We start from the raw sequence: 22,776 nt of genomic DNA on the forward strand, positions 1-22,776 counted from the left end.
GAGCTGAAACAATGAGAAAGCTGCCTCAGTTGGCTCCCCTGCTGCATGGAGGGGCTGGTGTTGAGCAGCACAACCAACGGGCACAGCACTGCTGCCAAATGCAGTCACACAGGCAGTCTCACACCTTAGTGAATAGAGACACATTCAGAAGTATCCTAACAGCTGCCATCACATGCAGGTCTCCATCAATGCCACCATCTCACTGCAGACATCACCTCATGGCCGCAGCCTTTGCAACATCACAAACCCAGGCATAAGCTGCTGGCATATTTTGAGAGCTGGGTTGTCAGTCATGCAATGTGACCACCCCACTGAGGTTTCAAACCCCCACCAACCACAGCAATGCCTCCTCTGCTCCCCAGTACAGGGTCCTACCTGGCAGGGAAGGATCTGTGTTTAGAGCAGTGGCATGCAAGAGGAGAGGACAACATATCAACCTGTGTTTGTACACACAAGCACACTAACATCTCCATCTCAAAGGGCCCTCTGTTTCCCAAGACACAACAACTGCAAGGTGAGGGGCTGGCTGCCATCTAACGAAACCTGCTGCAGAGGCATTAAGCAGAGGAAACCTCGACACTGGCCGCAGGGAGGTCACTCATCTCCCCCATAACACAGTGAGAAAACAAGCATATTTGATGTTTCATTTCCATTTTGTTGACTAGCAACACCCACCCCCTTCACCAGACTGCCAGCTTCAAAGCCCTGAAAAAACACTTTAGCCTATTCATCCTCACACCCACATGCACCCCTGGGAGTGGGGGGAGCCAGCTGCCTGCCCACTGCTCTACACAGGACATGGAGAGGGCTGGCAAAGCCTCTCTCATCCCAGGCATGTGAGTGGGGTGAAGAGTTTGTGGCTGAGCACACACAGAGCATGAGAGGAACAGGGTGAAGAGATGTGTGTAGGGCTCTCATCTGAAGAAGTGAAGGCTTTTCATCTACAGCAGGTGGTCTCCCACTCATCCTGGGAACACTGGAGATCTAAGACATATTTTAAGCTAAAATAATGGTTAAACACCCAACAGGATGCCCTGGCCTTTGGATCTATTACCTCATTGTGGTTAGGTCTTCTCACATCGCTCCATCCCCAGCCACACACAGGATTCCTGCACCTGCAGCACTCAATCCATGAGAGCTGAGTTGGGATGTAACCTTTGCTATCCACTCTTGAAGTCTCATCCCTGCCAAGGACCAGAGAATAAGCATCCTGGTGATTTTTAGTCTGTACTGTTCTGCACTGGCTCCATCCCTCCACTTGCTCACTAGCCAGAAGACTAGTGGCAGTCTGGGAACCAGGAGCGCTCTTGGCCATGTAAGCATGATGCCTGATGGCAAAGCCAGTGCCTTCAGGAGTACCATGACCACAAATCTGCTCTACACCTCTCTCATGTGGCTTTCAATACCCACACCAAGGAGGAACAGGTTTCACAGACTTCTCATTGAGAAGGGACGTGGAGTGCTGGGCCTGCTTTGGCAGCACCTGAACTCCAGCTCTGAAACAGCACAGCTCCAAAGTCATGGAGAAGGCAAAGCTCCAGTGTCATTATCAACCTGTCATTATATCCCTGGAATAGTTTGGCACATTGCTTTTTAGAAAGCCATACCACTGAAAAATTACCATGGCCACCCGGCCAAGGCTACAGGCAACCTATTACATGCCCTGTCCTGATAGCCTCAGCCTCCAAGTATGTTACTCATCCTCCAAGGCCAACATTTGGCTCAGTTTTGCAGATGTGGGTCTGTTAACCATTCCCCTCAGCTCCCTGCCTCCCTCCCTTCCTTCCTCCCTCCCTCCCTCCCTCCCTCCCTCCTTCCCTCAGAATTCTTTCCAATTTGTCAAGATCTTTTCTGGCAATAAAGAATACCTTGACTAAGAGCAGGATCCCAGGGTGCACAGGAAAAAACTCATCTGACTTGGGTCTTTTGCCTCCAAAGTCCTAAGCACTCTCAGTCCCCCATATGCAACCACACGCATAACCCCCCACTGCCTAATTTGCTGTTCACTTCTATGCTGAAAAATCTCAGCCTCTCCTTCCAGATTTCTTCCTCCATGGAGGATATTTTTCCTTCAGCTGTAACAGATAATATTTTTCCAGCCTGAATGTCTTCTTAATTCCTGCCTAGATGTTTAGTTTCTGCCTAAATGAGAGCCTTCACGCAAGCGAGAAAAAATGAGGTGGTGTGGAGAGCAGGGTACCAATCCCACCGAGCACCAAGCACTCAGGGCAGCATTTCTCAGGATGCTTCTGAAGAACGGAAAAGAGAACAAGTAGATTTTACAGAGAGACTTTTAGGTCTTCATTTCAACCACTTCTTGTATCAAATCAGCTTCAATTAATCCCTTGTTTCCTGCTACCACTGGTGATTTATGGGGAACACTCATAAGTAAAGAGAACAGCTTTGATTTTACTGAAGTACCAGTTTAAACCAAAAAAGGCAACACACAGTCAGGTATGAGAAACTGCAGTAATCCACATGCACAAGGGAGCTGAAAGCAAGACAGATGACAATCCTAATTCAGGCATTAGGAAAACTCTCCCCAGCATTTGATCATGTGGCCTTAGTGCTCTTCTAACAACTTTCTTTTTTATAGAACTGCTATATCAATTGTATTGTCATAAATGTCCCAAATGATCTATATATAGTATATAAAATAGGCTATAAACTGGATTTTCTGTACTACCTTACCTACCACATGTACAATATATTTGCCCTGCACCCTGCTTGAATGGAGTGTCAGATTAAGCTGACAGTAGCAGCACACTTCTTTCAGTTAGAAGGAAAAGTGCATTTGAACTGCCTAAAGGCTGCATTAAGCTACAGGAATGGCTCCCAAGGAGGTGCAGAAGAACCAGGTCTAATGTAAAGACCATATTTGGAGTTTAAAAAAGGGGTCTGAAAGCCAGCTATTCTCCTGCTGCTCTGAAGGGTACGCAACCCCCTAGAAAGTAAATACATAAAACATATAAACCAGAATGGTGCTGACAGCTTTAAAACACTAGAAAGTAAAGCAACTGTATCTGGTGCCAGACTACAGAAGGTATATCATGTAATTTAAAAATAGGAGTATTTTTATATAAGAAAAATGGCACTTACACTCTTCTTGAGTAGCTTGAGTTTTTCCTTTAGGCTTCTCATCCAGCTTGCCATGGACTTTTGACTATGTCAAAGCAGGAAAGGGGCCGAGATCTGGAACTTATGGAGATCTCATTGTTCTGAGTGACATATTTTTCTTTTCACATGTTCTCACCCAGACTGGCACTGGCTTTTTAGTTTCAATTTTTTAACAATGTCTCAGATATCTGCTCAAAGTTGGCTTTGGATCAAGGAACATAAATGTTTGGCCACCTTGTGAAAACCACATTGCCAAAGGGAAGCACCTTAGAAAGCTGCAATTAGGGCTTATCTGCACTGACAAAATATGCCATTCAAGTAACAAGTATAAAGACACAGTAGTGGCACAAGGCCGGCAAATTGTGTTTTACCCTGGGAATTCAACGTCATGCACTATGGATCTCCTGGGCTGGTCCCATACCAAATGAAGTGGGAAAGCTGCCACAGCCCATGCCACAGGAATGCACTTAAAGAGGGAAATGCTTCTCATCCAGGGCTAGCTTTTATTTTCTCTGATATTTGGATATTAATAAATTGTAACACTCCTAAATGTGAACTGAGTGACAGTCACAAGTGAGCAGAAGATGCATTCAGTAGGTATGTAGCTAATATAGACCTACTCCTAGTGCTACACATATGGTGGACAAACAGTCTGAAACACTCGTCAGCAACCCAAGTAAGGCAGTAAGCAAGCTCCCCATTTTCTCATAAATGTGGAAAGTTCAAAGCTGGCAAGAGAAGAGGCTCCAGATCCTGCTTTAACAATTAAGACAAATCTGCCTCTGTTTGGAGCAGCATCTTTAAAAAGCAAGTGACCTTGCAGTGAACTTTTTGTTCTATCTGCTAGTCCTCAATGACAACAAGCTCATCAAGCTGATTTTGCCAAGCCACAGTTCTCAATGTCGTGTTTTAAGTGGCCACCCCAGGGCAGACAGCTTTGCATCCACCCAAGGGCTCCACTTCCCTTTGCAAAGGACCATGCTTGACATTTGACTACCACCAGAACAGGATTTTCAAATGAAAGAACGATTTTCAAATGGGGGAAAATACACTTTCTCATCCAGCAACCTCTGCCACACACCCAAGATCCTCCCGTCTGCTTGCTCCCTGCTGTTCTAATCCTTCACTTCCAGGAGAGAGAACAGCGATTTTGGCAGAACCTTCCTGCTGGCATGAGGTTCCCAGTGTTCCCAAGCCAGGAGCGCTTGCCACAGATCCTCAACGGCTGCATATAGCCCTTCCTCTCATCAGGAAGGGAGGAGATGTCTCCTCCAGGGTGCTGCAGAGGAGAGTCTGAGATCAGAAATCAGCGGGCCAGGCATGTTGCAACTCAGCCTTCTTCCTTTTCCATCCTGAAAACACCAGGCAACTCCCAGCAACTGCCTTGCCTAAACAGAACCCTCTCAGAGGATGTTCCCTGCCCTCAAGAGCTTAGCTGCATTAAACTGTCTCAGCACCTTACACCACAGCTATGTCCTTTTCCCTTGCCTGCATTACTGAGAAAATGCTTTGCAGGTCCCAGACATCTTGTCTGTGAAGAGGGAGCATGCCTTGCTTTGCAGGGAGCCATCATCCTGCACATACATCCCATCCACAGCTCCCTTGCACAGATACTGTCACAGATCTATGCACAACACTCCTGAAGAAGGGACCTTCTCAGGTGGCAGCAACAGGACCCTGCACACACACTGCCCAGAGTCAAAGGCATCTGGTCATCCATCCTGAGGGTAAGGGGCAAGGGAACACTCCCTGCTAAATAAATATGAATTCTGCTGATACTCCAGCCTTAGGAAAACGAAGCTGTTTCCATTTAGCTCGGCTCCTGGGCTGAGGTGCAACTCCACCCGCACAATCATCCATCAGGGCTTTACTTCTCCAGGCAGAGATTCAGGCTGAGATCAAGAAGAGGGAGGATTTGCAGCCAGTCCATGCCAGGAGGGCCTCTAACACCCCCAGGATTTTGCTCTCCAGAGCACTCGCTGTTCCAACCAGCACAGAATGGGGGCCTCTCAGCTTCTGCAGCAGCTAAGAAGTCCCCACAGGCTCCCTCAGACACCTGCCTCCAAATCTCCACTGAGTGACAGACTGCTGAAGGGACTTGTCCCGGTGTCCTATCTGTGGCCATTGCAAAGGATGATAGTCAAATTCTCTTGCTGAAGCATGGGATAAAGTGATGTCCTATGGCCTCCATAGGGAGGGAAGGAGGAACAGCACAGCATGGTCCTTAATGGAGTCCTATTTCCTTGGGACAGTGCCAGAGGATTTAAGGTACGTTGGGCAGCTGGGCATTCAGCAGTCCCAGTTCAGCCATCACTAGACGCTATGTCTGACTGACTGGACAAGAATGCTCTGCCAGTGCCTGCACAACCCTCCGTCCTCTGTGCAGAGCCTGAGGTCATCTTCCTTACTGGGAAAGCCTTCAACAGGTGCCGTATCTCCAAGGACACTGCTCTCCCTCCCCTCCAGTCCCTCCACACAGGGTGGCAGCGCAGAGGGGTAGGAGGAGGTCATCACTGCAGGGAAACTCGTCAGCTATGCCCAGGATTGCAGGCACGTGAGAGGGCTGCATGCTCACTTGGGCAGCAAGCCCCTCTTAGAGCAGCAATCACAGGGGCTTGGCCACCTCTCCCTGCCAGCATCACCTCTGCCTTTCCTGAATTTGATTTCTATCATTTAGTCTTCCATTTGGGCACCAAGATACGTCAGCTCCAGTGAACTACTTGGTGCTAGTAAAATCTCTGCCAGTCGTTTGAGCCTCTCCAAAATTGTTGACAACCAAGGGTCTAGAAATGTTTCCAGCCCATGCATTGCCTCTGCTTCAAAAGAGACAGAGAGACAATAGCTACTGTAGAAGCAATAGGCACATTGAAAACAACCTGCAGGAAAACAGAAAAACAAAGGCCAAATTGCCCTCTCCTCGGGCAGCTCCAAGTGATGTTGACAGAGAAAGACAAAAGTTCAGAGAAGGAAAAACTGAAGTTACCTCCTGGTTAAGCACCTGTAATTTGCTGTAATGTCTTCCTAACTATAAGTGAGGGGCTCTTGCTGGAAGACATGAGAAAATTCTCTGCTTTGGTGGCTACCAACAAAACCAGTCTTTCTGGCCCAGCGGCTGAGTGAACAGCTCCAAGAAAGACAGGGGCTTTTAGGAGTGATGCAGCCTAACACTTTGCTCCCATGTTCACAGATTCTTACAGAAAAGTGGAGGTGGTCTAAAAAAAACCAAACAAACAATATGTGTGAGTTGTTGTACAGCAGCAGGCACTACTCTGAGCTCTTCATCCCCAGCAAGCTGCTAGCACAGTAGCGTGCTTATCAGGGAAAGACATCCCTCCCATCTTTACTGCCTCATTCAGCAAAAACAGCTCCAGCTCCAGCAGGACATCACAAAACACAATGTTTTGTGAAGGGGTTGTAGCTCAGGTACAGGAGCATCTGAGGCAGGTGTGCTGAAGCGCTAAGTAATTTCTCACCCAAAAGACCAGATGATGCCACAGTTGTCATCCTGAGCTTAACAAACTCCTCAGAGTCCCTCCTGCATGGACCTCTGAGCTCCAACAGCTCCACCGTTGCTTCTGTACCCAATATGCTGGCATCCACCTGAGTACCAAAATGACCAAAACCACAGCACAATGACTCAGAAATACAGAACAAATGGCTCAATAATTGCTGGAGTCTGCCAGGAGACATCTCTGAGTGTCATTGCTTTGCTAATACCAACACTGACAAGCACACCTCAGATTTATGTACTCTTCTGTGGGTACTATCTGGATATACTGCTCTAAACATATCCTCTTGGGAAAGAGATCTACCCACCAGTCTTCTGTCCACCCTGCTGCTACCATGAAGGCTATTCCCCAACAGGACAAGGGCAAACTGATGACCTTCACAGCTCTACTTCCTCATGGGATCATAATTAGCCAGTCCCATTCCTGTGTGTGCCAGGAAACTGTGACGAAGTACTGGATACAAACTGAATCCCTTGGAGGGAGAGTAGGACCTGACCCCCTTATGTCAGCTCCCACAGCCCCTGCAGAGTTTTCGTCAAGAGCCAAGTTGCCTGGTCTCATGAAGCAGAGACTGTGGCCCAACTGATCAAGGTGTTAGTTGCCTCAGAGATTGGCAGAGCATCCTGCCAGGAACCAGGTTTGACTTACACAGCTGGGACATGCCGTGGGATGGGCGCCTGAGCCCCTTGCGGGGAGGCATCCTGCCCTATTGTGCTGGTCCTCCTCCGGAGGGAGCTTGTGGGGGGCTGGAAGGCAGCAACGGCACCAGGCGGGTGGTACTCCTGCTCAGGAACAACTTCTTCACACCGGAAGCCCTGGAAGCCTGAGCGACAGGTACAGACCTGGGGGCGGCTGCAGGAGCCCTTGTTCTGGCATGGCGGGTCGCAGACAGCTGAGGAGACACAGAAAGGCAGTTAGTGGACATGGGACTTTAGCCCCATGGTGGTGACAGCCAGCTGGGGCAGCACAACTGGGACAGTCCCATCTCATCTCTGCAGGCAGGTGACCTTCACAGTCTTGGTGTTACAACTGCTGTGGGCCCCTAACATGAGGTCACCTCCATTCTCCACACGGGTGTCTGCAGAGCCCTTCCCCAACCATACTCATTTCAGAAAGTTCAGAAATGAGCAGCATGGCCTGCAGATAGCACATGGCCTCCAGCATTGCCCAGAGTGCTCTGGACAGGAATAGGTCCTAATTCCCAAAGCAAGGGATTGCATGTTACCTTTAGTCCATTTTGGGGTCTGATTTGCACAGTGCCCCTGGCCTGTCCCCTCCAGTGCTTTTCAGCTTTCCTTCCGCAGCTGATTTTGGAGTCACTGTGCTCGAATTCCTCCACTGCTATGGGGACTTCCAGTTCATTAACCTTATGCCTCAATCACCCTCTGAGCCTGTGTGTGTTCCTAATTACAGCACATCAGCTTCAGTTTGCGCCCTGGGAGAAAAGTGCTATTAATTATACACAGGACCCTAACACTTCCCAAGTCAACAGATGCCAAATTGGGTTTATAACCCAGGCAGCAGCAGCCAGGAATCCACAGATTGCTTCAGTAGGACCAGGCTCGTACTGAGCAAGGGTAATTGAAAAGGCACTGGAAAACAGTGTTGTCCTTCAAAGAAAGAAGGTGCCAGCTGGTCAAAGGGTAATGAAACCTTGTTGGGCAACACAAGGTGGACTTCCAGCCACATGGAAACCCTGTGAATGGGTTTCAGTCCATGAAGCCACTGCTTCTGCTCTCCCAGGACTGTCCCAGGGAGGCTGCAGGGGCATCCCACCACCTTCACACACAGCTACTGGGCTTTTATGAACGTGTCCCTCCCTTTCCGGCTGTGCTCTCCACTCCTGTGAGATACAAGCATGCCTGGGAGAAACACTGCTTCTGGACAACAAACACACAGACAGCTCCTTCCTTGTGTGCCATCCACACATCATCCTGCTGTCATCAAGTGAGAGAAGTCTTTATGCAGACACTTGAATTCTTTTCACAGCAGTATAGCCCCCACAACCCTTCCCTCATCCCAAAACTAGCCTGCCATCAGCTTTTCCTAACTAGATCAGGGATATGCTCACTGGAATGCTTCATGTGACATTTATTACCATGTTAATATTCAGGAAGAGAGGGAGATCTCAAGGAAAAGGAGACCCCAACTCACGTAGGGCTATACAGGTTAAAGCCAGAGGTTTTGATGAAATCCCCCAGTAAAATAAATCAGCCAACACTGCAGTCTCTGGAACAGGGACAAGGTCCTAGTCAGGCAGGAATTAACCGTCTCTGGGAAGTCTGGCACTCCAGAAGTTGATGTAATTTATAATACAAAACTCAGCTGTGATTTAAATAGGCTGCCAGTCCCTACTGTTATCTCCCAATAAATGCCTGTTTTAACAAAGGCCACCAGCCCAGGAAGCCTGCCATTGAAAACAACCACTTCACATGCTGAAATACTGCAGAGCCACGATGCTGGGACCTGGAACCACAGCTGTTCTCACAGCCTCTCCCGCCAACATAGTCACCTTAGACTGTACCCTTCAGCAGGAGAATGGTGATAAGTGACCAGGCACTCTAAAATGCCCCTAAGGTAGTTTACATAGAAAAGAGGAAGAAAGGAATGGGATTAATCTTCTGGTCTCTTCAAGCAGGATGGAAGGGGAGCTGCCCTGGCTGAACTATTTCAGCTCTAGCATTAATCCCCTTCCTAGTTGCCTTTACAGACTCGGGAAGAACTTGAAAGAGCTTTAAAATTTGCTGGTTTTCACTCAGTTCAGCTGTATATAGGAGCTATATATAGGAGATCAGCAATATAAGGAGAGCAAATCGGTCAGTGGCAGCACTGCCAGTGACAAGTGTGTGAAATCACTATTCAGGCCCCCCAAACTGTAACACTGACTGAGAAACAAGAGGGTTAAAATACATATATATATTTGAAATCTTCCTCTTTGCTTTCTGTTTTCTGACCTCAGGGGTCACTTTGAGATGTTGCTCCCCAACTCAGGGTACTATAAACAGTTTCTGTTAAGTTGACAGGCACTCATTTCTTCTCACTGAAGTCTTATGTAATCACCTGTTTCAGGAGCTGGGGATTAGGGAAATCAAAAACAGTAATCTCAAAACTCTTAATAAAAGACTTGGAGCACTGCTGAAGTATCACATTATAGCAAACCTAGTTTGTTCAAGAATATCTAGCAGTGCCCTCACAGATCAAGTCTGGTGCTGTCTAGTTTTCAGTGCATGAGGTAAGTCCTCCCAGCAAGGTCACACAGCAGGGATGACTGTGGCATGACTCTGACCACCCAGCTAGGCCTGTCAGAGGGGAATGCCACCATGTTCAGCCTTGCATTGCTTTGCAGGCACACCTGGCCCAGGGTAGAGCAGTGACATGCAAGGTGACATTCAATTACTGAGTCCCTGCAGCTCTGCTCACACTCTTCATCTAGGAGAGTGATGTAGATCTTCACTGTAAGCAGGTCCTGTGCAGTTCCATTTAAAATTCAGGGGAATCTGTCCATCAGCTAGGCCCTCCATAGGAAAACTGAGAAGGTGCTGAAGGACTTGTACCACTGGGGGGATTTAGTCCACTTTCTCATGGAAAAGTTATGTATGTAAACTCAGTTCTAACTTAATAGCTCTGACTGTGTGAGCACACCCAGAAGGGATGGACAATTTAACACAAGTGAGATCTGTACAGAGTGACAGGGAGGTAGATCAACAGCAATGCAGGAATAACAGAGAGGAAACAGAATTTCAGTGAAGAACAGCCAGGGTTCAAAAAACCCTATAGCCACCATTCAGAAGAAAGACAAAAGAAGAGGCACGTGAATGTCATTTTGCAGATGTGGAAAAGCCCCAGGTGCTAATGAGACTGCCTGAAGTCACACTGTGAGGCCACAGCGGAGCCAGAGACTCAGTCTGAAATCCCTGCACCTTTATGCACCATCTTAACCGCAAGACCATCTGTGTAAGGTTAGAAAGTGCATTAGTTTATTTAGTCCTTCCTGACATACTGATTAAAAACGTTTTGTTTAAACTTTAAAATATTCACGCCAGGAAAAAAGCTCAAGCTGTATTCCCAGCCCAGGGTGCTATCTCTGGAAGCAGCAAAGAACCTTCATGAATAATGCTGATGAAAGTGGAGGTTGATAAACTGACATGGGGAGGCTGAGCATGACGAGCTAATAGGCAGCAGCTAAATTACTGACCAGTGTACACCGAAGCCACTTCAGCCCCTAAAATGTGGGCAAGAGGGCCAGCCTGTCGCCGGCTTGTGTGTTCAGGTTTCTTCTCCACCAAACTAAGGACATAACGGCCAGAGTCTTAGTCCAGAACAAAGTTAAACAGGCAGGAGGTTGAACCGTTCAGGCCCATATTCAGATGCAGCTCACTATCCCTAATGGCCCCTTCTGGGAGAAGACCTCTGGAGCCTCACAGCATACAGTCCCTGTATGCAGCTCACTGTGATGACCTGGCAGAGTGTGGGTAGAAATCAAGCCTGCTGCAAATAGGCAAGGTCTTCCTCCTAAACTCCCTTAGCTCATTTCCACTTTCCCAGGAGATGTTGTTGCTCCAAGGAAAGATATTTCTCTTTTTCATCTTCCCAGGCACAGACTGAAAATTCCACAAGTCCTCACTGCAACTTTGGTCCTCAAATCTGGAACATACTGAGAGACACCTCCCTAAGGCTGGAGTTAAGTCATACACAGGGATGTTGAAAGAGTAAAGCGCCTAGAAAAGCATGGGTAAAGGAAGAAACCACCACACTTGGTAGGTGAGAGGAAGTAGATTATGGCAACAATTTGACCTATCCTCTCTCCTGTACCCAGGCTCAAATCCTTGAAAACCAAGGATCTGTCCAGGACCTGCATGCCAATTCTTTCCATGCTTCACTCTTAAGAGATTCCCTCTGGCTGCATTTCTACCCCACTAACTTCCTTTATATGCCACATATCAAAGACCATGGGAACAGACATTTAACAGCATTACAGTGCAGAAACTTAAGTGGGATGGGCTGTCCAGCTTGCCTTGGCAGCTTTAAAAACAGCTGAATGTCTCCAGCAGCTTGAACTCCAGCAGAAAAGCCCAGAGAGGGAGGTAGCTGGGAATGAAATTATGTTTACACATCACCAGTCTCCACCTACCTCCTGCCTGAACTTTACCATCCACTGTCAGGGGGACACTGTCAGGCCTGATCATGTTGACACTGTCCTTTTAATGAATCCTTGGGAACAAGGGCTCAGCACCTGAGCAATCACTAGGCAGCCTGCGTGGCTGCAAGCCCAGATCTACTGCTCCTACCAAAACCCCTAATGAGAGAAAGATGCTGCCATGGCTGGCCCCGCGCTGTGTTTACAGACGCTGTCTGGCAGCACAGCACGCTCTCTACCGTTTGGCTTCTGTCGGCAGGGAGAGGGAGAAGGGAGGTGACTCAGCCCTTGGCCCCCTGCTCCCAAACAGCGATTGCTAATGCAATTACCCCAGCACGGCCAAAGCGCCGTGAGATCCCGCGGCAAACAAAGCTGAGCCTCCTTCCCTGCTTAACATCTGGGCAGCTGCTGCCACTCAAGTAAAGGCAGATGCTCTCGGCTATTCTGGGTTGGGCGTTTCCACCCAGCCCGATGCCTGTGCTCCCTGTCCTCCCAGCTGACCAAGCACCGCAGGCAGCCCCGCACCTCCCTGGGATCAGGCAGGTGCACGGGGCCAGCAGTCCCTTGGGAAGGCCCACGGATGAGCTGCGGGGTGCAACCCTGTTATTGAGGGACAGGGGTCACAGCAGGGGTTAGTCTGTGGCTGCGGAGCTATTGAGGATGAAGATGACAGTTCGCTTGTCGGGTGTGCGTCGCACTGGCGCCTACTCAAACAACTTCTCTTCCAGTGCTGAGTCAGGGAGCCCACAATGACCGCAGCCCACAGGGCGGTACCAGGGCTGCCTGGATGAGCAGAACACTTAATACTTCCTCTGTGGGTAGGCAGGAGGGTCCTGGCCAGGCAGTTTTGCACTGCAGGAGCGCCCTGCACCTCACTGCCATTTTACATCCACGTGCTGCTCCACGCTCCATCCCCACCCATCCCAGCCCTTGTGCCAAATCCATTAATTGCTTTCCTTAGTAGCATTCAGGTAATTTGCAGCCCTGATTCCCTGCTCAGCATCAGCAATGCTCACCCACATGAGCACTGGCCCAGTCTGCTGGTTCCCAGCTGCTGGGACTTTCACAGACCTGTCTTTGCTCCAAGCAGGACAAGTGAGAGCCCAAGGCTCAAAACGCACACATAAATGTGCCACTGCAGTGCCCTGCCCCAACAAGATCCTGCCATGGATGGCCACTAATAACAATAATGAAGTAAAACCACAATTACTTCACGTACTCAGACTTTGCCAGCAGACAGGAAGAGCTGACCTACACCCTGGCAGTCCCACAGCAACGTTGTGGCACTGCCTCCACAGACCCCATGATTCATCTCCTGCCCTGGCACAGTGCATGGGATATGTGTGGGGTCACAGCAGTACTCAAGGACTTTTTAGGGGTGCATCCTGAGATTTGCACTGGCTGAGACTGTCATACTCACGTTTGATGCAGCGGTTTGTGCCTGGAGCTGTGGTCCATCCTGGGCAACACTGTCTGCCACAGACATTTGGCCTAAGCAAAGAGACAAAGCAGCGTGGTTAGGAGAGGGGGAAGCTGAGGTCTTGCTGCAGCCATCACCTCTGAGTCACCCATAAAATTATTTCCTGCAGCATCTGATATTTCCTTCCAGATGGACCAGCAGCTGAGATCAAAACCAATGGGACAAGGGCTGAGTTGTTTAAGTGCTTGGAAAAGAAACCCCCAAGGATTGAGAATGCTGCAGTGTGAGTGATCCCTGAGAGAGTAGCTCCCTTTTGAACTGGCATTATGCTGGATTCCTGGCACAGTGCTCAGAGGAACCATTTTCCTCCTGAGAGCAACTGGAGGCCAGCAGCCAAAGATCATTAAAGATCTCATCATCCTTTGTGGTATTGGGGTGTAAATTGGGCCCGATTTCAACTTTGGTCATAGTATCTCGCCTCCGCAAATGTCCCGAGCTGCTTCAGCCGAAGACAACACTTCATTCTCCACCTAACTGCTGCTGCCTGTTGCTGTTCATTGCTCAGCCCTACCCTGGGAGGGATGGCATGCCAGAAGCCTCACGGTGGGATGCTCCCCAGCTTGCTCTCCCTTTGCAAGCACCCCGGTCCTGCATTTGTTATCTGTCTCTAGCGCAGTGACCCAGAGGGCTGAGGACTCTCAGGTGCTATGAAATTTGTGTCTACCTGATGCGCACAGAGCTACACTAATTCCAAGATGCTCAAATAATTTCCATGAGTGTTGAATCCAGGATTTTGTTGCAGCAACTTTTTGAGTGCCCTTATATAAGTGACATCCTCCCCACCTCTCCTTTCTTATGTGTTTTCAGGTAGGGATGACTGACAACATACAGCTATCATAGATGGTGCTGGGCATCTAAGAGGTGCTCTGCAATGCCCAAGCAGGCAGCTAACGCTGCTTCCCCTGGTCACATGTCATATTTAAGTGCCTATAATGAGAAGGAATAACAAGTTCTAGGGTGCTCTCCAAGAGTATTACTCATCATGGAAGGAAGATTTTAGGAATAAGTAACTTTTGCATGCCTAGGTAGACGAGAAAGAGCAGTTGAGACAAGATAGAAAGTTAGAAACAGCCTGAAAGCTCTGGAAATCTTCTGGAAATGAAGTGGGGAGTATGGTTTATTTCTAATGCTGGACAAGGCAGTGGGAGCTGCTGACGGAATTTACACGAACCACAGTAACATGCACATTTGTCTTCTGGGTTGACTTTAACATGAACACAGTAGGGTCAGAGGAAGATCCTGCTCTGAAATGGCATCCTCCTGACTCCTGCATCCACATGGCATGAGATGAGACTCCAGAACTGCCAGGGCTCAAGCTGTGGGGCTCACGTTTTAGGAGAGCCAAGGACAGTGGGTGGCAGGTATTGTTCTGGTGTTCACAAATGAAGCGGGCTGTAGAGGTACAATTACTCCTCATGGGAAAGAGAAGTGGTCTGAGAAGCCACATCATTTTTAAAGTGTTATATAGTCCTTCAGGATCAATGTTTTATTAATCTGGGCAGATTTTTATAGGGAGAAAGCACTTAAATTCCCTTGGTGTGGCTTCCTGCAAGCAGAACAAGCCAAAGTAATTCTAGCACCCACTCATATCTGCTCTGGCAGGGCAACAGTGCCAATTTCCAGCATTTTGTCTGTCAACCCGAAGAGATGTATGGGTCTGTTCTTTAAGACATCTCCAGAAAGCATCCAGTGAAAAAAAAATCCTTCCTTTATTTACTGCATAAGAGCCCACAAGGCCTTTAACATTTTTAAGGTGTCCGGATCAGTAAAAAGAGAAAATCATTGAGCTGGAGCAGGTCTTTGGGTAATTAAGGTTCAGTGAGGGCCTCTACTCCAAGCAGCAGCATAAGCATCTTTGCTTAGACTGTCACAGCTCGCATTCTTCCTTTGGCACAGGTGAAACACACCTCATAAGTCATATTCAGTCTGTTCAATGAGCAAACCCCTTGCCCTTTCCCACCTCAATTTATCCAGATAATCATGTTTCTTGTAGGCAAAGGCAAAATAGCTACTTTTTCCAGAGAAGCTGTTTTGGCCTTCAATCATACTATTAGTTCTTCACGAGATTAAAGTTTAACTTTTATCTACATCTCTCACAGGCATGCTGGAGGGACCATCTTGGTAGCTGCTGTCAATGCCAACACCAAGCCAGAGGTCACAGGAAGAAAGACACGAGGTTACAACAGACAGGGGCCCAAGCCTGAGCAGACAAAATCACTCCTGAAGTCATGAAGTCCCTGTTGGGTTCAGCACAAACCTCTCATTAATAGAACCACTCTGTGTCACTGCCAACCCCAGACACGAGTTGCCAGCCCCGGCTGAAGGGAGATGCCAGCACCAACCAGGGCAATGCTCCTGGAGGGAGGACAGCCCAGCACATGCAGAGGGGAGCAACCTGGCAGGGGTTGAAGGAGTACCCGGATGGGAATGTTCCTTCCTACCATAACATCCTGAATGAGGGAATGGGAAGAGATGGAGGCAAGGAGGACCTCCAAGACTGGAAGTGAGCAGTTGGAAGGAATGACATGTAGGTAGTACTGGAGGGTAGAGAAGAACCATGACAATTTCCTGATGAAAGCCCAGTGAGCAAGACCTCACAGAGCATGAGGCACAGGTAAGCAAGAGCATCAGCTGCAGGAAAATAGCTGTGGGAGCTTTGCTGCCTGGGACGCATTCCTGAGCATGTCTGGTTCTACTTAAAGCATTTTGTTGTCATTTGCTGGTTAGAACACCATGCAGTTTGTACTGACTTACAAAGAATTCAGAATGAATCCCATGAAGTTTAAGGAGCATGGCATGGTTACAACATTGCAGGATGGTGCTTGAGAGAGAGTGGTGGCCTCCACATCCGTTTGTCCTGCTGCATATGACACCACCAACACTTTAGGCAAAGATGTGTCTCAAACATGAGCCCCTTGTGGGGCATGTCCAGCCCTGGGCCTCTCCATCCAGCGCTGCGTCTGGAGAACAAACAAGTGGCAGGGTCTCTCCAGGTCTTGTGTCACCACAATGGGAGTGACCCCTGAGGAGCTACCTGCAGACACTTAGCAGCCTCTGATCACCCCTCATCACACAGGGAACAAGGGCTTCCAAGGCAGCAGGCAGAGCTGCCAGGCAAGATGACCTGCAAGAGGACCTGCCAGGCAAGAGGACACATCAAGCCCCTGGCAGACACAACAATGGCCTAAGCCAGAACCATGTTAATAACTTTGAAGCATTCAGCAGCTGCCCGAGCTTAACATCCAGCTGTTCTCCTGCTTACCCACCCCTTGGAACAGGAAGCACAGCAGCAAGGAAATGGGAGGATGACTCTCACCCTCATCCAGGGCAGCTTGGACTGCAGAGGGACCAGAGAATGGGTGGCCATGTGGAGGGGTCAGCAGCTCTCCCAGCTGGAAGGAAACTCAACACAGTTCCAGATCAGAGCAGAAGGGAAGATATGTCCTCACATGGGTCTTGCAAGCTGAAGTTCCACTGAACCTCATACTAGGTCATGCTCCATGGGATGCCCTAATCCCAGCCCCAACACTGATGCCAAAACAAGCCTTCAGCAAACAATTGGTCTTTCCTATCTCTGTCTCCTTACCAGTGGAATAGGTTAATTAATGTATTTGCCTTCCTAAGGGTCAGGTCACCTAGCACATATCCTGGGAAATGAAACATTGCTGAGAACATTCAAAGGCACTGAGACTTGATTGCCTGTAACACTGTACTGCTACAGGGCTCATGGGCCACTTAACACCTTCCAAAACAGTCCCTAGCTCGGCTCAGACCAAAGCAGACAGAGACCATTTCCAGTAGCCAGCTCACCCTTTTTGGAGAGAAAGGGCATCGAATAACTCAGACAGCTAAATAGCCACAGTGCCAGAGAAAACCCTAAGGCATTCCTCGTTCTGGGAAAATGCAGACTGAGGCACTGGACCCACATCTCAGCCTCTGCTTCAAGTGCCAGCTACACCCTGAGGTCTCCAAAGAGCACAGGCAGCAGTAAGCAACTGCAAACCAAGCTTGTTCTTCATTCTGTGGCTAGCATGCACCATCCGTGCCCAGGTATAATCCCTGGCATGTTGAGCTGGGTGCACAGGAGCTCCCAGGCACTATTCACTGGCCTGCTCCTTTTATGGAATAGGTATCTCCTTGACACTCCCTACAGAACTGAAGCCAGTGCCATGAAGCCTCCAAAAGTACCATTCATAGCCCTGACTGGATGCACTGGCACAACCTTTGACTTGAGCAAAGGAGCTGCTGCAAGCCACTCCGTCATCTCCTCCTTTGCTGCTGCAGCCAGAGGCCACCATCAGGATCACACTCGGGCTGATCAGGTGTTATCTTAAACAAGAACCAAGCAAGCATAACAGGCACCAGGGGAGGGAAAACAATAAAACAGTAGTAAGATCATGGCTTTTACAGCGATGATCACATACTGTTTCTGAAGCATTCAGTAGAACCCTTTTTTTCACCACTTATTTTAATAGCAATCTATGCATCATCTTTCAGTTTCACACAGTACTCTGTGCTGCCAGATATGCTGACTCCATTCAGGCCATTTACAGCATCCTCACAGGAGGCCAGAGGGACCATTAGATCATCAGGTCTGCCTTTCTACTGCAGGAAAGTGAACTTCATCCAAATGCGTATGAAATATTTGCAGTCAGACCCAGTGAAGAACACTAGCAAAAGGCTGTTGGCATCGATGAGTCACTGAAAGCCCTCTGCCAAGTCCACATCAGCATTAACTGCCTCTGCTCCTGAGCAATCCTATAGACACATTGCAGCAAGAACCTATATGGCGCAAAGCATGGGTAAAGCAGGATTATACAGCCACAGATGGTGTCTACAACAACAGTTAAATGTGAACTGGGGTGCAGAATGCCCGAAAAGAAAATGGGAGGGAGAAAGAATGAGTATGGGACTCTCTGCCTGCTACCTGGGAATCTGGAAAGGCATCACATGCAAGAGCTGAGATTTTAGACCAAAATAATTGCATAAATAAATAGCACCGGGCTTTAGTGTGTCTGCAAAGTTACCTGAGTAAGGGAAAATGAAGGTTGTCATACTTGAGACTAGCAGGAGTTCAGTGTAAATAGCAGAACAGAAAATATCCCACCTAGCAAAAAAATGGAACATCACAAACTGAAGTTTTTAGGGGCCCTGAGTTTCCTGAATGAAAACGTGTCTGGTGCAGCAAGGGGCATAAGAAGGTGGATGAGGTGGAAGGACACAGTCTCACAGAACAGCTGGAGGCAGCAGCAGCTAGCTTTCCATGAGGAGGAGTAACACCATGTGGTTCCACATGGACAATTATTTCAGCTAGGCTTTCTCTTAAGCTCCAAAGACAGCAGGTTAGGGAGAAGCTTCAAAAGTGCCACTTTGGACTCCAGAACAGACAGAAAGCCATTACAGGCCCTTTCCAGAACTGAAGATCTTGGGGACTGGAGAAACCTCTGTATCCCCAGCCTTGATCTTCCAGTGCAGAGCAGAGGCAGAAAGTGCAGCAGAGCCTGCATGAGAAACACAACACTAGAACACAGGTCTTCCTCCCTTTAAGCTTGGAGGCAATGGCACTCTCAGATATGGATGATAACAGGTAAACTGTGTGTAAGTGCTGGACCGATCATCCCTGTTTACACCGTGGATTAAGGGATGAAAGCTACCTACAAAAATGTTCAGTGCTCTTCTGAACACCGTGTGAATCTTGGGGCTGCCTGCATGCTCCTGAGAGCAGCACAGGCCAGCTGTTGTCACCAGAAGCAGCTGCAGTCTGAAAACAAACATGCTACGTATCAGATGACTCAAATTCAACCAAACTGCTACATGACCCCAAAGCAACACTGACAGCATTCCAACTGCAGAAAGGGTAAAATCTTTCTGAGCCCAAAAAAGTCGAAATCTGACTGAGCGGGACTGGATCTTCCCAAGACTCCTTCTCTGGGTGGCTGACAAGCCAAGATAATGAACGGGGTAAGCTTAGAACCTATATGCCTTGCTGTTAGTGATACTTTGTGTATCAAACATAATGGAAGTAGAGCAAACCTGGTGCTTCTGTGGATCTGTTGAAGGAAAGAGCACAGAGTGGCACAGAAAATATTTCTGTCTCAAAACTTTGCAAGGAGATGAGTAGAGGAGAGAGAAAAGTCAGAAACAGACCTTTTGTGTTCTAGTGAAGCTCCCCACCAGATGTTAGCAGAAGACATTTCTGCCTATGTCAGAGGGCTGTGAGCCCAGAGCCTGCCCCCATAATCCCCCTAGCAAGGCTTATATGAGAAAGGACACACACAATGCCACATGGGTTGGCCGAACTCCTGCTCGATGGTTTTGGTAGCCCTGCCCAGGTGGCAGAGGAGCTAATCTCGAAGGGCATCAGCCGCGGGGGAGCAGCGGGGGAACTGCAGAGGAAGGGGCCCTGGGCTGAAGAGTACATCAGCCCTGCGCCAGACGTCCCGCTCGCAGGCTCCCCTCACAACAGCAGCTGGCCTCGCCATTTGATATCCCCTCCACCTCCACAGGGCTGCAGCCAGAGACTGGAGCTGGAAGCAGACCTGCCAGGCAAGTCATAGGAAGCCTCCTTCGGCTGAGCCAACTGAAGCCATGGGAAGCTGCGGCGTGGAGTGCTTACAAGGGGCCCATTATGGGAGGAAGGAGCCAAGAGGGCAGGTACCTGCAGCAAGAGCGGCAGCCGACACACTCCGTCCCTCAGAGCCAAGCAAGCCACTCCAGCCTCTCCACCACCTAAATCATACTACATCCCCATCGGGAGTCCCTCACCCTGCACGCCTCCCAGGACGGCCGTGGGCAGCCCCAGAGGGCAGCTGGGACACTCTGCCCGCTGCCGCGCAGCTGTCTGCCAGCCGAGGCCCTGATCTGCCAGAAGGGCATTACATCCGAACACTCCCGAACCACACACCCCCACGAGTGGCAGACGGCGGCCCGGCGGCCCACGCACACTCGGGTTACACGCCACGCCTGCGCGCACACCGACACACACCGTGCACCCGCGAGTGGCTGGGAGCGGTGCGGCCGCAAGCGCGGGACAGACGCGCCGCACGACAGCGAGCATCGAGTGGGTTCCCACGCCGCTCCGGACCCGGTCGCGGTCGCATCCCGCGGGGGACGTGGCAGCGCCGGGAGCGCCCGTGGGATGGAAAAGGGGATGCAGCAAGAGGCTCGGGATGGGACCCGGCCCCTCCGTCCGGGGCTCCCCAGCGCCGGGACCACCGGGGCTCACGTTACGCACCCCCGGCAGGATGCCCCCCGGCCGCAGCACTTACCCCGCCATCCTCCCTCTGCCGCTTGGCTCCTTCGCCCGGGACACGACTCGCGCTTTCAGCCCGCTGCCCTGGTGCTGCCTGTTCCTCTGTCCCGCGCCGGGACCGAGCCCGGCATCGCCCGCTTGGCCCCGGGGCGTGGGCAGCCTGCGGTCGGGACGCTGCCTCCGGCCGTCGGCATCGCTCGGGCTCCCCGCGGCGGCCGCCGAGCCGCGGTCCACGTGGAGGGCGGCGGGGAGGGGCCGTGACGGTGGAGGGGACCGGGACGCTGGGGACAGGCTGTGCGCCGTGCCCACCGCCCCCAGGGCAGCCCCCCGGCTCCGCAGCCGCGCCGCCCCCCCGGTCCCCGGCTCCAGCCTAGCCGCCGAGTCCGGCCGACAGCGAGCGAAGCCCAGGAGGACGGCGAAGGTGAGCGGGAGGAGGCTGGCGGCAGCGCCCCGCATGGTGTCAGCCGGTGGCGGGGCAGACGGGCGGTGCGGAGCGCTCAGCGCCCGGCTGGCATCCCCCGGCGGGCGCGGGGCAGCGGGGACCGCCGGCTCTCCGCCCCCCGCTCACCGCCCCATCCCGTTCCGGGACTCCGACGGGACCTGCCGCCCACCGGGGCCGGGGAGGCAGAGAGCAGTGCTGAGGCAGGGGCGAGGGCTGCCGGGCGGCCCCCGCAGGAGGAGGAAGAGGAGAAGGGTGGCCGGCCCCGCTCGTCGGGCTGCCAGCGAGATCCCGCGCTCCGCAGGCAGCTCCAAGCACCTTCGCGCCTGCCTCTGGCACTGGCAGCGCCTGGAGGGGATGGAGGGTTTTATTTTTGGAAACCTCCCCCTTTGTGTCTTTTTGATGCTGACATCCCCCCTCTCCAGAGGACACGGCTCGGCCCCCCTTCTTAGGAGAGGAGACATTCCAGCAACACCCACTTTGGCAAAGGGAAACAAACTACAACAGAGAAGCCTTAACCCCTGCCTGGCCAGGGAGACCCGGCCGCCGCCGGCCCGGCAGCCGGCCTGCAGCCCCCCGCAGCCCGCCCCGACGCCCGGCCCGCAGCGACCCGCCGGGCCCCGCCGCAGCTGGGAACACTCTGGGAAGGTGGAGCGGCCCCGGCTGTGGGGTGCACGGAGCAGAAGACACGGATGCCAGAGGAATACACCGCTGCCCCTCAGCGTCTGGGGACTTCTGGAGCTGATCTGGATCGCATCTGTCAGGAGAAAGGCACGGCAATGGGAAGAGCCTTGTTGGCTATCCCACGCTGGCTCCAGAGCTGTTAGATCCTCTCAACCCCATTCAGGCTTTATAATCTTCCTTGTATAGGTCCAGGCTAGAAAAGGGCCAGGTCCTTCAGCCTGAGAGATCTTTCAGGAGACATATTCCAGGAGCTTACAGTCCATCCTTCCTTCCCCCCATCTGTCTCTGCCTGAGTATCAAGAGGTCGAGGGAGGACTTGAAATGACTGCTTTGCTTTATATGCACTGAGAAAGACAGAGAAGAGTAAGAGGAGGGAGAACAGGGGCACAAATCCCCTTTCAACCACACACATCAGCCTGACCTTGTGCTCTGCCACATCTCTACAACTCTCTGCTGCTCTTGGCTGTCTTGGGCAAGGAGCAAATCCTCCCACTGGAGTGCAGACACTGTCCTTTATTTGGGGTGAGCTCATTCCAACTCACAGAAGCATTGGTGACCTTGGTGGGTGGCTAAAGGCCTCTTGCTGCATCTCTACATGCAAAGAGGCAGAGGAGGGCACCACAAATACGCACCGGAAGGAGATCCTCACTGGATTCTGTCCCTGCAGTGGGTCCTGTGGTGACCCTGAGTGCAGCAGCTGGATGTCTGCAGGAGAACACAAGGAACTCTGCGTGTGCACAGAGTGATCCTTTGGGTGCACCTTTATGCCTTCCAGCAGCCCGCAGGGTAGGGGCTCCTTCAGCCAGATGCTGCAGCTCAGCTTCTGGGTTTAAAAGGCAAATTGTCCTATCAGTCCATGATTTAATCTAATTTCTTTTGTCTCTTTTGATGTGTGGGGTGACTGCAATATAGACTACTGGCTCCCCTTCTGTGCCCACTGCTCCCCCAGCCCATTACAGCCTCATCCCACTGATGCTCCTCTCCCTTGAGCCTCTCCTACTACAGGTGCTGCCTTCCCTGGTCCTCAGCAAGTTGTCTGCTTTCCAACAGCTTTGTGGCAGAGGGGCTGTCTAGCTCCCCCAGTTCTATCTCCAGCAGCTGTGCTCCTAAAGACTCTCCTATTTGAAACCAGTGGATCCATCTCCCTTCTTCTCATTG

General features: G+C 50.8%; 1 protein-coding gene across 1 annotated transcript in view; it reads right to left on the bottom strand.

The window, feature by feature from the left end:
- The window catches only part of LTBP2 (latent transforming growth factor beta binding protein 2), a gene marked incomplete at its 5' end in the record, with an annotated part of 68,515 nt that extends 47,564 nt beyond the window's left edge, over positions 1–20,951 (bottom strand). Inside the window, 3 exons of the mRNA XM_082284423.1 lie at positions 7,275–7,518; positions 13,184–13,254; positions 20,512–20,951. Of these exons, the coding sequence (XP_082140549.1) occupies positions 7,275–7,518; positions 13,184–13,254; positions 20,512–20,951 (755 nt within the window). The remainder of the gene's footprint in view (positions 1–7,274; positions 7,519–13,183; positions 13,255–20,511) is intronic.
- Positions 20,952–22,776: the final 1,825 nt, after the last annotated feature.

Source organism: Coloeus monedula, assembly GCF_965178545.1.
Source record: "Coloeus monedula genome assembly, chromosome: 6".
NCBI lineage: Eukaryota > Metazoa > Chordata > Aves > Passeriformes > Corvidae > Coloeus > Coloeus monedula.